Source organism: Leishmania mexicana, chromosome 20 (assembly GCF_000234665.1).
Source record: "Leishmania mexicana MHOM/GT/2001/U1103 complete genome, chromosome 20".
Taxonomy (NCBI): domain Eukaryota; phylum Euglenozoa; class Kinetoplastea; order Trypanosomatida; family Trypanosomatidae; genus Leishmania; species Leishmania mexicana.
In genome coordinates, this window is record NC_018324.1 from 350,072 (window position 1) to 365,074 (window position 15,003).

General features: G+C 60.3%; 2 protein-coding genes across 2 annotated transcripts; both read left to right on the plus strand.

Moving 5' to 3' along the window:
• Positions 1 to 271: 271 nt before the first annotated feature.
• On the plus strand, positions 272 to 733 carry LMXM_36_0940 (putative 40S ribosomal protein S18; the record flags this gene model as incomplete). The annotated part of the gene is made up of 1 exon (XM_003874390.1): positions 272 to 733. The coding sequence occupies one exon, from the start codon at positions 272 to 274 to the stop codon at positions 731 to 733; it is 462 nt and encodes a 153-aa protein (XP_003874439.1).
• Positions 734 to 2,391: 1,658 nt separating this feature from the next.
• Positions 2,392 to 15,003, plus strand: LMXM_36_0950 (putative dynein heavy chain; the record flags this gene model as incomplete). Its single annotated transcript, XM_003874391.1, has 1 exon — positions 2,392 to 15,003. A coding segment is annotated over one exon (12,612 nt), but the record flags the coding sequence as incomplete, so codon positions are not given.

The following is a 15,003-nucleotide window of genomic DNA, read 5'->3' on the forward strand; positions in this document are numbered from 1 at the left end:
GGCGACAGGCGTCTTGAATTTACCATGCCAACTCTTGTTGCAATCTATTTCTCCACTGACGTTCTTCTTTGCGTCGTTCCTTTTTCGCCCTCCGCCTTCCATTCTGCCGCGTGTGTTTTGCCTCTCTCCCTCTCCACGGTGCCACCCGCCAACCGGCACTTCGGACGCTGCTGCACTCGGTCACCTGCTCTCACTTCCTCTTCTCACCCACACACCATCACAAAAAAAAACACACACAAAACGAAGAAAACAACGGAGAAAGTACGCAAGGATGTCTCTGACGCTTATCCCTGATCACTTCCAGCACATCGTGCGTCTGCTCAACACGAATGTGGAGGGCAAGCGCAAGGTGGCGTTCGCGCTGCGCATGGTGAAGGGCGTTGGTATCCGGTTTGCCTACCTGGTGTGCAAGAAGGCCGGGATCGACGTGGAGCGCCGCGCCGGCACTCTGACCGCGGAGGAGCTGGAGAAGATCGCCGAGATCATTGCCGACCCCGCGAAGTTCAAGATCCCGGACTGGTTCCTGAACCGTCAGCGCGACCCCAAGACCGGCAAGACGGAGCACCTATCCAGCTCGATGGTGGACACCCGCCTGCGCGACGACCTTGAGCGCCTGAAGAAGATGCGCGCGCACCGTGGTGTGCGTCACGCCTACGGCCTCCGCGTCCGCGGCCAGCACACGTGCACGAGTGGCCGCCACGGCAAGACGGTCGGTGTCTCTCGCGGCAAGTAAGCTCGGTGAGACCGACACACTCCCTCGGTCACCTCCCTCCCCACCACCATGTCGACTCCCCTTGGCTACTTTATTTTCTGTTGTCTTCGTTATGTGCGACTCATCCTAAAGGAGAACGATTCGGTGTGCGGAATAAGGGCAGCCTGGGGGGGGGGCATGCGTTGGTGTGGACGGGACGGGTGAGGGAGAAGGGAGAGGGGAAAGGGGAAGGGCGATATGTAAATCGACTGCGTGGGTCTGTGCTCGGGTGCTTCTCTTAGCTTCACCGGCTGTCATGGCGAAGCGGACTCGAGCACGGACTCGCCGTTGGTGTGAGGGAGTGTGTACCCCGAGCTCTCTCTCTCGTTGCTCTCGCAGGTGCTTCTTTTGTTGTTTTTATCGTTTCGCGGCATGTCGCTGAGCGTCATTTTCTTTTGTTTGTCGAATTTCCCCATCCGGAAAAAAAGAAGCGGGGGCCTACGCGATAGGCACGACACAGAGCGTCGACCTGGCTCGCCCGTGACGCACGAGGCATCCGCGGGTCGTATTCTCTTCCTCCTACCCAGCAGGGTTTCGAGACGTCCGCGTGTAGGCCTTGTCGGTACCGCGTGTCTACAAGCGACGGCCAGTGTGGCGTAGTGGCAGCTGAGAGCTCAGCGCACTCGCATGCCACGCGCTGAACGTGCGTCAAACTGATCCCCTCATAAAAGAACAAGAGGCGCTCATGCGTACCTTCCTCACCTTAGGGCGAATGCAAGCCGTCCGCCGATCGCACTTCTTCGTTAACTTCTCACGCCTCTCACATCCTTCTCATTCACTCTGCCCTCTCATGTCCATCTGCACGACCACGCCCACCTCCGGCTGAACTCGCCGACTTTCTCGTCATGGCAAAGATGTCTGAGAGCGGAGCTCGCGGTCAATCACCGCAGAAGTTCTGCCTACCTCTCGGAGCATCCACCATCCACTACGCTGTCTCAGGGCACGCGAGCGAGCACGAGGAAGAGGCCAAAGAGTAGAGGGAAGAACTGAGACTCAGTAGACCTGCTTGAGCCGCGTTGGTCTTTGTTCCCCTTCGCCCTTTCGCGTTCACTGCTCCTTCTCTCCCTGCCAGACACATCAGGTGTAGTGCTGCGCTTCACCGCCTACTCTTTTGTTTTACTGTTTTCTTTCTTTGGAGGGGCGGGGGAGAAGAGGCAAGGAGAAGAGTGGTGTGTGCGCGTCGTTGCAGACCTCGGCCTCCAGACAGGCACACAGGCGCCGCGCCTTCCGCAGGAAGACCGCTACCCCACCACACGCCTCCCACGAAAACGGGGAGCTGCACGCGCCATCCCGTCGAACTTATCTTTGTAGGTCTGTTGTTGACTGACGCCTGTGTTCGTGTGCGTCGGCGCATTCACGCGTCTTTTTTGCGTGTGTGTGTGTGTCTTGGTTTCTTTCTTTTCCATTTGGAAGCGTCAGGTTTCACCTGCACCCTAACCATGTCCATATCCTGCGAAGAGCTGCTCGCCCTTCGTCGCGCGCAAGTGTCACAAAAGCAGTCGCCCCAGAAGGCCCCTGGGCCAGCTGTTTTGTCAGCTACTTCTCCGACTTCACAGCCCAGGGAGGTCACAACAGCGGCCCCTGCAACTCTGCACTCCCGTCGGCGCCCGCACGCGTCTGGAAATGTCACAGCGTCCGCGATGCAGGCAGAGGCGCTCAACCCCTATTTGCGAAGGCCAGATAAAAAGGTCGCCGAGTACGCGTCCGTCACCGTGGCGGTCGAGCTGGAGCCTAAGGTCATGGCGGCCCACCTGTCTGTGCGAGGCGAGGTGCCGCGGGCAGAGCTTCTGCAGCGCAAGCGTCAGCGCATCGACGCTGGCCCTACGCTGTCACAGCTGCTGATGGCGCGTGGCATGCACACTGCCGCGGCAAACAACCTTGATTTAAACCCAGAGAACGGTAGCGCTGATATCGCTTCTTGCGCGGCAGCCGGGGACTACGCTACCTGGCTACCTGTGGAGGCCTTTGATGACGCTTTTCGCTTCGAGGAGCTGTCCCCGGAGGACTGGGCGGAGCGTGTAGCCGCTGCTCCGTCAGGTTTGCCTTGTCTCTTCTGGAAACTAGACCATCGGCAGCACCAGAGGGGAGGCATCTGGGCCTCGGGGCGTGTCGTGGAGGTGGATGTGGACAAGCAGCGGTACCACGTTTTGCCAGACGACGTCAGAGACCCTCGCAGCGCCCAAAAACAGAAGACCGACTCGAACGGCAGCGGAGAAGACACCAGGCCGCTTGTGCTGCCACGCGTTTTTGTATGCTTTGCCGCCGAAGATCCAGAGAACTTCGCGAACCGCTTCGCTGCTGCCCACAAACGCCGCACCATCGCTGAAGCCGCGCTGCGCACTGAGTTGTACGTTGACTCCATCCCCCTCGATGAGTACGCCGCACTGGACCCCCTTGTAATCCGGCGCGTGCTGGATGCTGCTCTCAGTACACCCGCGCTTGTGGAGAGTGAGTCGAACCTAAACGTGACCGGCGTACTGGAGCAGGTGCGCGCCGGGTACAGTCGCATCATGAACGCCGATCTCTTCCACTCCATAACGCAGGGCGGCGGTCTCTCGCAACTAATGGGCCCCTCGGCAACGTCGTCGACGACGCTGTCGGCGTCTTCATTGTTTGTGAGCGACACCGCGCGTCCAGTCCCGCTCTTCGGCGTCCCTTCTCACCAGGCCAAGCGTTTCGCCGCCACAGTGGGGGCCTTCCGTCAGGAGTGCTTCTGGAACACGTCCCCTGTGCTTGCGGGCCTCACGCGGGCCGTGCGCCAAGCCGACGACGCCTTGCTCTCTCGGTGTGTGTTTGTGCTCTACTCCACGACGAGAATGAAGCGGCCACTGAGCCTCATGGAGCTGGAGGAGATCGAGACGACGGCGACGCGGGTCTCCTTCTTGCACGCCAGGGATCAGTGGCTGGCGCAGACTGCGGACATGGTAAAACGCACACTCAGCACCTTCCCTTCCAAGGACCCTGTCCACTTGCATCACTACGACGTGAACACCTACACGGGCTGCAGTACTGAGCGATACCTGCGGCAGATTCAGCTGCACATGCAGGACACCCTCCAACATTACTTGACTAGCTCTCTGGAGGCGCTCATCCGTTTTTTTGAGCATGCCGGCGACAACCACGTCACAGTTCATGGAATGACTGAGGTCGAGGTGACGCACGGGATTTATCCCGCTCCGCGGACCCCCTTCGGGGCTGACGAACGCATTACTGCAGGCTTTCTGGTGCCCCCGCCGCACCCGCTGCCGCCTTTGCTCTCCGTCGTGCTCCTGTGCACAAAGCACGTCAGTGACGCCGGCGCGAAAGCTGCACAAGAGGCGTTGGAAACTCCAGCCACCGAGACGCAAGCTCCAAATCCGGTCGCAGGCGACGTACCGGAGGAGAACGAGGGTACTGGAAAGGCGGAGAAGCCGTCTACTGCGTGCCTGAGCTACAGCTGCTCCATTGAGTCCATGCGGGTATCGCTCCAGGGGCTCCTGAAGCGCTGTCTGACGCAGCACAGCACTCTTCGCACGGTCGAGCGCGTCCTCTTCGACTTTCTTTACGATCCCACCACGGCGTTTCTCAATGTCCCCGAGGCGTCTAGCATGCTGATGGAGTCGTGGGTGCAGCGGATAAACGTGGTTCTCGACCGCGTCGCCGTTGCCATGATGTCGTACAGGGAGACCTACACACCTTTTACGGCGGTGATTGAGCTTGACTTGAACGCCTACATGTCCAGCTTCGACGAGCGTTTCCCAGGCACGCGCGGTGTGGAGGCGGAGGTGCAGCGCTTCCTCACACTGCAGCAGCAGGTGCTGGATGACATTCCTGTCTCAGCGGACTTGGGCCTCGTACGCGTGGAGTGCAGCGAGGTTCGCCGTGAATTGTCGAAAAAGTGCGCCATGGGTGCGGCCAAGGTGCTGGACGTCATGGCCGCTCGCGCTCTTTGCAAGGAGATCGAGGTGAACGATCGCTATAGCGAGCTGTACGCAGCGCTGCTGAAGCCGACAGAGACACCGGAGGAGGTGGTCGCAACGAAGGACTTCATCAAGACGATTCCAGAACGTGTTGTCGACTTGGAGATGGCCATCGAAGAGTCGAAGGAGATCCACGAGCTGCTCAAAGGCTTCAAGCGCCCCCTCTCCGAGGAAGAGTTCAACAAGAAGTGGAAGGCGATCGGCTGGCCCAGTCAGCTCGACAACGCCGTCAACGAGCGTGTGGAGGAGCTGGAAGAGACGAAGCGGCGCCTGCTGGCGTCCATGAACCGGGCGCAGGATTTGTTCGAACAGGAGGTTGAACGGATTCAGAAGATCGTCGAGCAATACGGTCAGCATCGAAACCCCCACCGCATGACTGAGATCGCCGAGGATGTATTGCGAGTGCAGGAGAAGATTCATCAACTGCGTAGCCAAGCCAGCACCTTCAACAGCGACGAATCACTCTTCAACATTGAGCAGACCGACTACTCGGCGGTGCACCAACTCGCCACGGACTTCGAGCCGTACGAGGCGCTCTGGATTACCTCGGCGAAGTGGTCCGCCTCACTCGAGAAGTGGCACGAGTTGCCTTTCATGAGCATCGATGCGGACGAGGTGGAGAGGATCGTGGGAGACACTCTTCGCATCATGAACACGTGCGTTCGAAACCCGCAGTTGAGGCCGGAGTTGGTGCAGGTGGCGGAGCGCACCCGCGAGAATGTGCAGCAGTTTCGCCCACTTGTGCCGACGGTAAAGTACCTGCGGATGAAAGGCATGCAGGAGCGGCACTGGAGCCAGCTGTCGAAGGAGCTTGGCCAGGCCATCGAGCCGGGCGTCACGCTGCAGAGTCTCGACGACGTGGTTCGCATGAGCTTGACGCAGCAAAACGATGTGCTCATGCGCATTTCCGAAATCGCATCGCGCGAGTTCCACATCGAGACGTCGCTCGCGAAGATGAAGGCGGCGTGGGCCGATATGCGGATGAGCGTCACGGCGTACAAGGAGACCGGGTGCTTTGTGATATCAAAGGATGTGGTGGACCAGACGCAAGAGAAGCTGGACGATCAGATGCTGCTGACGCAGAGTCTTTCCTTCTCTCCTTTCAAGCAGCTGTTCGAGGACGAGATCGCCGACTGGGAAACCTCTCTGAAACTCGTGCAGGACGTGCTGGATGCGTGGCTGCGATGCCAAAAGTCGTGGCTCTACCTCGAACCCATCTTCCAGTCGGAGGACATTTCGCGCCAGCTGCCGGGCGAGTACAAGCGCTTCCAGGTGGTGCACAAGAATTGGAAGTTTCTGACAAACAAGGCGAAGGAGGTGGACCTGACGCTCGAATTCTGCACGACGACGGAGCGCTGTCTCGAGCTGCTCAAAGAGAACAACGACACGCTGGAGGTGGTGGAGCGGGGCTTGAACCAGTACCTCGAGAACAAGCGCGCCTCCTTTGCCCGCTTCTACTTCTTGTCTGACGACGAGCTCCTGGCGATCTTGTCGGAGGCCCGCGACCCGCAAAAGATTCAGCCGCAGTTCCGCAAGCTCTTTGAGAACATCGCCCGCATCGACATGCGCAACGACGACAACGAGATGTTTGGCATGTACTCGCAGATGGAGGAGTACATCCCATTCGCGCAATCCGTGCTGCCGCGCAAGTACGTCGAGAACTGGCTGACGGAGATTGAGCACATGATGAAGATTTCGATCCGGTTGCAGCTGGAGGCGGGTGTGAAGAACGCGGCCACCATGAAGAGGCAGGCTTTTGTGCTGCAGTCGCCAGGGCAGGTGGCGATTGCCGTGAACCAGATCATGTGGACGCACGAGTGTGAGATGTCGCTGAAGGAGCAGGGCTCGCTTGCCCCCTACATGGAGACGGCGCAGCAGAACTTGATGGTGCTGGTGGAGACCGTGCGGCTGCCGCTGACAAACCTGCAGCGGATGAATCTGAGCGGCCTCATCACGATTGAGGTGCACGCCAGGGACATTGTCGAGCAACTCGCCAAGGCCGGTGTAGACAGCATCTACGCCTTCGAGTGGGTGTCGCAGCTGCGCAGCTACTGGGAGAACAACGACTGCGTGCTACGCCAGGTCGAGGCGCAGTTTCGCTACGGCGGCGAGTACCTGGGAAACACGACGCGTCTTGTCATCACCCCGCTAACCGATCGCATCTACCTGACCTTGACAGGAGCGATGCACATGTTCCTCGGAGGTGCCCCTGCCGGGCCTGCCGGTACCGGCAAGACGGAGACGGTGAAGGACCTTGCGAAGGCCGTGGCAAAGCAGTGTGTGGTGTTCAACTGCCAGGAGGGTATGACGTACGCATCCATGGCCAAGTTCTTCAAGGGACTGGCCCAGGCTGGGGCGTGGGCGTGCTTCGACGAGTTCAATCGTATCGACGTCGAGGTGCTCTCCGTCGTGGCGCAGCAGGTGTCCTCGCTGCAGGAGGCGGCGCGCACGCGGCAGTTCCGCATTCCTTTCGAGGGTACCGAGATCGTCGTGGACCCATCCTACTCCGTCTTCATCACCATGAACCCTGGCTACGCCGGTCGCACAGAGCTGCCGGATAACTTGAAGGTGCTGTTCCGCCCGGTGGCGTGCATGGTGCCGGACTACGCCATGATTGCGGAGATTCGCTTGTTCTCTTTCGGCTACTCGGACTCGCGCAAGCTGGCACAGAAGATGGTGGCGACCTTTCGGCTGAGCTCCGAGCAACTCTCGTCGCAGGATCACTACGACTTTGGCATGCGCGCCGTCAACACGGTCATCTCGGCGGCTGGCCTGATGAAGCGTGAGCACCCCGATGAAGCCGAGGACGTGTTACTGCTGCGAGCGCTGCGGGACTCGAACGCGCCAAAGTTCCTGGAGGAGGACCTGCTCTTGTTCGACGGCATCACCTCCGACCTCTTTCCAGGCGTGCAGCTCACTCCAGCCGGCTACGGCGACTTCATCGCTGCACTCGAGACGAAGGCCTCCTCGATGCGTCTGCAGCCGACGGAGATGTTCGTAAAAAAGTGCGTGCAGTTGTACGAGATGAGCGTGTTGCGCCATGGCCAGATGGCGGTGGGGCCGACGATGGGTGGCAAGACGAGCGCGACACGCGTCCTGCAGGCGGCGATGACACACCTACGAAAAGAGCTGAAGAGCACCAAGTTTGCGGAGGTCAAGACGTACTGCTTGAACCCAAAGTCGATCATGATGGCCCAACTCTACGGCGGCTTCGACGAGGCGACCGGGGAGTGGCGGGACGGGATCATCGGCGAGGTTTTTCGCATTGCCGCTCGCGACACAACCGACGCACGGCAGTGGATCATCTTCGACGGCCCGGTCGACGCGCTCTGGATTGAGTCGATGAACACGGTGCTGGATGACAACAAGAAGCTGTGCCTTATCTCCGGCGAGATCATCGCGATGACGCCGTACATGAACTGCTGGTTCGAGGTGGAGGACTTGGCGGTCGCCTCGCCGGCTACGGTCTCGCGCGCCGGTATGATTTACCTTGAGCCGAACACGTGCATTGGCGTGCGCAACTTTATCCTTAGCTGGCAGCAGTACAGACTCCCCGTCACAATGGAACCGTACAAGGAGCATCTGCAGGAGCTGTGCGAGCAGCTCTTCCCATCACTCATTCACTTTGTGCAGACAGAGGTGACCGAGTACAGTCCGTCCAGCTGGCCCAACTTGGTGACCTCCTGCTTCAACCTATTCGACTGCTTTATGTCGCCGTACACCCCGACGCGCACGTACGAGGTGCCGCAGGACAAGCTGGACTTGCTGCGCGAGATTCACCTGCATCTGCTGATCTTCTCCGTCGTCTGGTCCTTCGGTGCCACTGGCGACCGGCCAAGCCGACAGCGGTTTGACAAGTTCCTGCGCGACGAGCTGCGTCTGCGCAACGTCAACATCGAGCTGCCCGTGATTGGATGCCTGCAGGATTACCAGTTCATCCCGGAGGAGCGCCGTTGGATCGCGTGGGCGGAGCGGCTGCCGCCGTTTACGACACAGGTGACGCAGAGCAACTTCTCCGATATTATCGTTTTGACGGCTGATGTGGCACGGTACAAGTACGTGAACCGAATCCTTCTGGAGCACTCCTACCACACGCTGTGCTGCGGCCCCACCGGCACGGGCAAGACAGTGCTAATGCGGCAGCTCCTGATGCACGAAATGCCGAAGGAGTGCACGCCGATCTTCTTCACCTTCTCGGCCCGCACAAGCGCGAATCAGACGCAGGACCTCATCTTCTCCAAGTTCGAGGTGCGCCGGCGCGCGTCGCCACAGGTGTGGGGTGCCCCGCTGAACCGCAAGTTTATCATCCTCGTGGACGACATGAACATGCCGCTCAAGGAGCAGTACGGCGCGCAGCCGCCGATTGAGCTGCTTCGGCAGTTCATGGACTACAAGGGGTGGTACGACCGCCGCACTCGCGAGTTCTTTTCGATTGTCGACGTGGTGCTGGCCGGCACGATGGGGCCACCCGGCGGCGGCCGCCATTTTATCACGCAGCGCTTCCTGCGGCACTTTCACCAGATTGCTTTTCCTGAAATCGAGGATGACAGCATGAGCCGCATCTTTCTCTCACTGCTGGAGAGCTACTTCTCCCTCTTTGCGGAGGATGTGCGTGGGAAACTCTCCTCGGTTGTGATGGCGTCCATCGAGGTCTTCAACACCGCCGTCAAAGAGCTCAAGCCGACCCCTGCCCGTCCACACTACCTGTTCAACCTCCGCGATCTGGCGAAGGTGATGGACGGACTTACGAACGCGACCCCCGCGACGGTGAAGACGGTGCCGGCGCTGGTGCGACTGTGGCTACATGAGGAGATGCGAACCTTTCAAGACCGCCTGACGAACGACGCGGACAGGTCTTGGTTCCAGGAGGTGCTTGGAAAGCAGTTGCAAAAACACCTGAAGGTGTCGGTGAACGATGTCACGCAACGTCATCGCGGCGACGGTGGCGCAGGCGCCGACAGCAAGACCCCGAAGACACCGGTAGCGGACATGAACGCGCTTATGTTTGTGGACTTCATGGGTGGCAAGTCAGAGCAGCGCGTCTACCAAGAGGCGACCGACTTCGACGCCGTGGTCAAGACGCTCGAGCAGCAGCTGCGAGACTACAATCACCAGTGCATCGGCGGCCGTCAGCTGCACCTGGTCATGTTCGCCGACGCGGCGCAGCACGTGTGTCGCATTGCGCGCGTGCTACGCAAGCCAAACGGGCACGCGCTGCTTCTCGGAGTCGGCGGCTCTGGCCGTCAGTCGCTGTCCCGCCTTGCTGCTCACCTGAATGAGTACGAGCTCTTCCAAGTCGAGATCGCGAAGGGGTACACCATGAACGCCTGGCGCGAAGACCTGAAAGCGGTGCTGCAGCGCGTCGCACTCCAAAAGAAGCAGGTGCTTTTTCTCTTCGCCGACACCCAGATTGTGCACGAGGCCATGCTTGAGGACGTGAACAACCTTCTCAACTCCGGCGAGGTGCCGAACCTCTTTGTTGGCCCGGAGCTGGACGACCTGCTGAACGCGATGCGGCATGTCTGTGTGGCGGAAGGGCTGCCGGTGGACAAGGTCACCATCTTCGCCCGCTTTGTGCGCAGCTGCCGCAGTCAGCTCCACATCTCTCTCTGCATGTCCCCGCTGGGCGAGGTCTTCCGAAGCCGTCTGCGCATGTTTCCCGCACTCGTGAACTGCTGCACGGTGGACTGGTTCTCGGCGTGGCCGCAGCAAGCGCTGAGGAGCGTGGCACGCAACTACTTTGCCATGATGCCGCTGCTTGCGCAGCAGGCAAAGGCAGTGGAGGCGTGCACGGAGGTGTGCGTGCGGGTCCACGTGAGTGTCGACGCCGTCTCTGTTCGCTTCCTCGCCGAGACGCAGCGGCACAACTACGTGACGCCTACGTCGTTCCTGGAGCTGCTCCACACCTTCCGCGCGCTCATGGAGACGCAGACGGAAAAGAACCAAACCACGAAGGACCGCTTCATCAACGGCTTGGCCAAGCTTCGCGAGACGGAGGACGCCGTGGCCGAGCTGCAGCAGACCCTGTCGCAGAGTCAGCCGGTGCTGCTGGAGAAGAACGAGTCCATCAAGGCCCTCGTCGCCGAGATGGAGGTGCAGACAACTGAGGCGGAGAAGACGAAGAAGGAGGCGCAGAAGGAGCGTGAGGCGGTGGCGACGATGCAGGGAGAGTGCGCTGCCATCGAGGGCGCGGCGCAGGAGCAACTGGCCGAGGCGTTGCCGGAGCTGGACCGTGCTCTGGAGAGCCTCAAGAATCTCAAGTCGGCGCAGATTACGGAGGTGGCCGGCTACAAAGCCCCGACCGCCGGCGTCGTCATGACGATGCAGGGCATCTGTATTCTGTTTCAAATCAAGCCGCAGATGCGCGCCGCAAGCCTAATGGAGAAGAAGGCGGACTTCTGGGCTACCGCCAAGGAGCAGCTCCTCAACAACCCGAACCTGCTGCTACAGCGGCTCATCCAGTACGACAAGGAGAACATCCCCGAGAAGCTGATCCAGGCAGTGATGCCCCTCGTCACGTCCGATGATTTCACTCCAAAAAAGATCGCTGGCGCCAGTCAGGCCTGCGCGGCCATGTGCCAGTGGACGCACGCCATGGTGCGCTTTCACGAGGTGAATAAGAAGGTGGCACCGCTGCGACAGAAGCTGGCGGTGGCGCAGCAGGCGAACCAGAAGGCCCAGCAGAAACTGAAGGAGGCCGAGACGCAGCTCGCCGATGTGGCGGAGCGACTTGCCGATATGCAGCGCCGCAAGGAGGAGGCGGAGCGGGAGCTGGAGGAGCTGGACCAAACAGTGAAGCGGACGGCGCTGCGGCTAGAGCGTGCGGCGATGCTGATAGATGGTTTGGCGGGTGAGAAGCGCAGCTGGACGAAGTCGCTGGAGCGCATTGACGAGTCGGCCCAGTACCTGATGGGCGACATGCTGGTGGCGGCTGGCCAGATAGCGTATTGCGGACCCTTCACCTCCGTGTACCGCGAGGAACTGTTCAAGTCGTGGGGCAAAGAACTCGAGGAGCGCTTTATCTTGCATAGCGCACAGTACTCCATCTACCACACGCTGCAGGACGCGGTGGAAACGCGGGAGTGGATCTTGAACGGGCTGCCGATGGATACCCTATCGATTGAGAACGCCCTCTTCGCGAAGAACGCGCGCCGGTGGCCGCTTCTGATCGACCCCCAGACGCAGGGTAACCGATGGATTCGGCGGACGTACAAGGACTCGCTGGAGGTGGTGCGGCCAAGCCAGAAGGACCTCATCAAGCGTATCGAGTACTGCATCCGCGCAGGGAGGCCAGTGCTGCTGGAGAACGTCGGCGAGGATATTGAGACCAGCCTCAACCCTCTGCTAGAGCGGCGCACCTTCATGGAGGGTGGGACGGAGATGCTTCGCATATCCGACACACCGATCCCGTGGAACCCGAAGTTCAAGTTCTTCATGACGACAAAACTGCCGAACCCGCACTACATCCCGGAGGTGATGGTGCGTGTGACGCTGCTGAACTTCTTCATCACCCCGCGTGGACTGGAAGACCAGCTGCTCGGCGTCGTGGTTGGACAGGAGCGCAGGGAGCTGGAGATGCGGCGTAGTGACCTAATTCAGAAGAACGCCGCGATGAAGGCCGACCTTGTCAACACGCAGGAGAGCATCCTGTGCAAGCTGAAGGAGGTGCAGGGCGACGTGCTCGACGACGTGGAGCTTATTGCCTACCTGAACCAGTCAAAGGAGAAGACGCTGGAGATTACGACGCGGGTGGCCGAGGCGGAGTCTGCCGAGGTGGAGCTGACGGCGAGCCGTGAGGAGTACCGCCCCATCGCGCATCACTCCTCGTGCCTTTACTTCTGCTGCTCCACCCTCTCCAATGTCGACCCCATGTATCAGTACTCGCTGCAATGGTTCGTGCAGCTCTTCATCGCGAGCATTGAGCAGGCGAGGCGCGCCGACGATGTGGCGCAGCGGCTGGAGAACCTGACAGAGTACTTCACCTATAGCTTCTACCAGAACGTGAGCCGCTCCCTCTTTGAGAAGCACAAGCTCATGTTCTCCGTCTACCTCTGCGTGCGACTGATGGATCAGCGCGGACGGGTGGACGCCGCAGAGTTCCGCTTCTTGCTGCAGGGCCCCACGCTCGTCACGGACGCAAACGACAACCCTGCCCCCGGCTGGATCACACCGGCGACGTGGAACGAGTGGTGCTACCTAGACCACAACTTCGGCCCGTTCAAGGGCCTCAAGGCGCATCTATGTACCCACCTGCCGCACTACAAGGAACTCTTCATGTCCTCGGCCGCTCATCGACAGCCCATGGCCGCGGACTGGGCGGACAAGCTGACGCCAATGCAGCACTTGATGTTCCTGCGCTGCGTGCGGCCCGACAAGCTGATGGAGAGGTTGCAGGACTTTGTCTTGGCGGAGATGGGCGAAAAGTTCATCCGGCCGCCGCCGTTTGACCTGCTCACGTCCTTCAAGGACTCCGCCCCTACAGTGCCGCTCATCTTTATCCTGTCGCAAGGCGCCGACCCGTATGACGACTGGAAGCGCTTCGCGGACGCACAGAACATGAGCAAGAAGCTGTACGACGTATCGCTCGGCCAGGGGCAAGGCCCGCGCGCGGAGCGCATGGTGCAGGAGGGGATGGAGAGTGGCTCATGGGTTCTGCTGCAGAATTGCCACCTTGCCACGTCCTGGATGCCGACGCTGGAGCGGCTGGTCGAGGCCATCACCCCAAACACGCATCCTAGCTTCCGATTGTGGCTGACGTCGATGCCGAACGCGCATTTTCCGGTGGCGGTGCTGCAGAACGGCGTGAAGATGACAAATGAGCCGCCGAAGGGGCTGCAGGCGAACGTGTCGCGCTCCGTCGGCGCCTACTCCGGTGAGTTCCTGGAGAGTTGCCAGAAGTCGGTGGAGCTGAAGAAGCTCTTCTTCTCCATGTGCTTCTTCCACGCCTTGCTGCAGGAGCGTCGCAAGTTCGGCCCGCTTGGGTGGAATATCGCGTACGAGTTCACCAGTGGCGATCTCGGCTGCTGCGCGGCGCAGATAAAGATGTTCCTGGACAAGTACGCCGAGGTGCCGTACACAGTGATCCGGGAGCTGAGCGGCAACATCCACTACGGTGGGCGCGTAACGGATGAGTGGGATCGCCGCACCCTCAACACACTGCTGGAGCGCTTCGTGACGCCGGATGTCATGGTGGACGGGTACTTGCTCTGCCCGCGGCTGCAGGAGTACCAGTCGATCCCTGTCACGAACCGGCAGGGGTACCTAGACTACGTCGCCTCGTGGCCGCTTAACACCAACCCGGAGACGTTTGGGCTGCACGAGAATGCCGACATCACCTGCGCCCGCACCGAGACGTTTGAGACGTTGCAGGCGATTGTACTTCTACATGGCGACGAAGGTCGCCGCGGCGACTGCGTGCCGTCGTCGTCAGCAGCGGTGTCGACGCCGGATGACATGGTGAAGACGTTCGCGGCGGCGATCCACCGCAAGGTCGCCGGACCGTTCGACGTTGACCAGTTCCGCCGCAAGTACCCGACCAAGTACGAGGACTCTATGAACACGGTGCTGGCGCAGGAAGCCATCCGCTTTAACCGACTGGTGACACTACTGCACCAGACTCTGGAGCAGCTGCCAATGGCGATCCACGGTGAGGTGGTCATGAGCAAGGAGCTGGAGGAAGTGTACTCGGCTCTGTACAACAACCAGGTGCCTGCCCTGTGGTCCGAGAAGGCATACCCGAGTCTCAAGTCGCTAGGTGCCTGGGTGGATGACCTGGTGCGACGCCTCGCAATGGTGCAGAACTGGTACGCGCACGGGCACCCGAAGGCGTACTGGATTTCCGGCTTCTTCTTCCCGCAGGCCTTTTTGACGAGCGTTCTGCAGAACTACGCGCGCACGATGCACATCTCAATCGACACCATCAGCTATGAATTTGAATGGATGTCGACAGACCCGGCGTCAGTCACGGCGCCGCCGGAGGTGGGGTGCTACATCCATGGCATGTTTATCGAGGGTGCGCGCTTTGACCCAGCGACCCTGACGTTGGCGGAGTCGTTGCCCAAGGTGCTCTATGAGCAGGCACCGCTACTATGGTTGAAGCCAGTGATTAACCGACTGCCACCGGCGAGCGGCATCTACGAGTGCCCGCTGTACAAGACGGTCCGTCGCGCCGGTACGCTGAGCACAACTGGGCACTCAACGAATTATGTGTTGACCGTGGAAATTCAGACACCTCCTAAGGCAGACGCGAAGCACTGGATTCGACGCGGCGTGGCCCTTGTGTGTGCGTTAAGC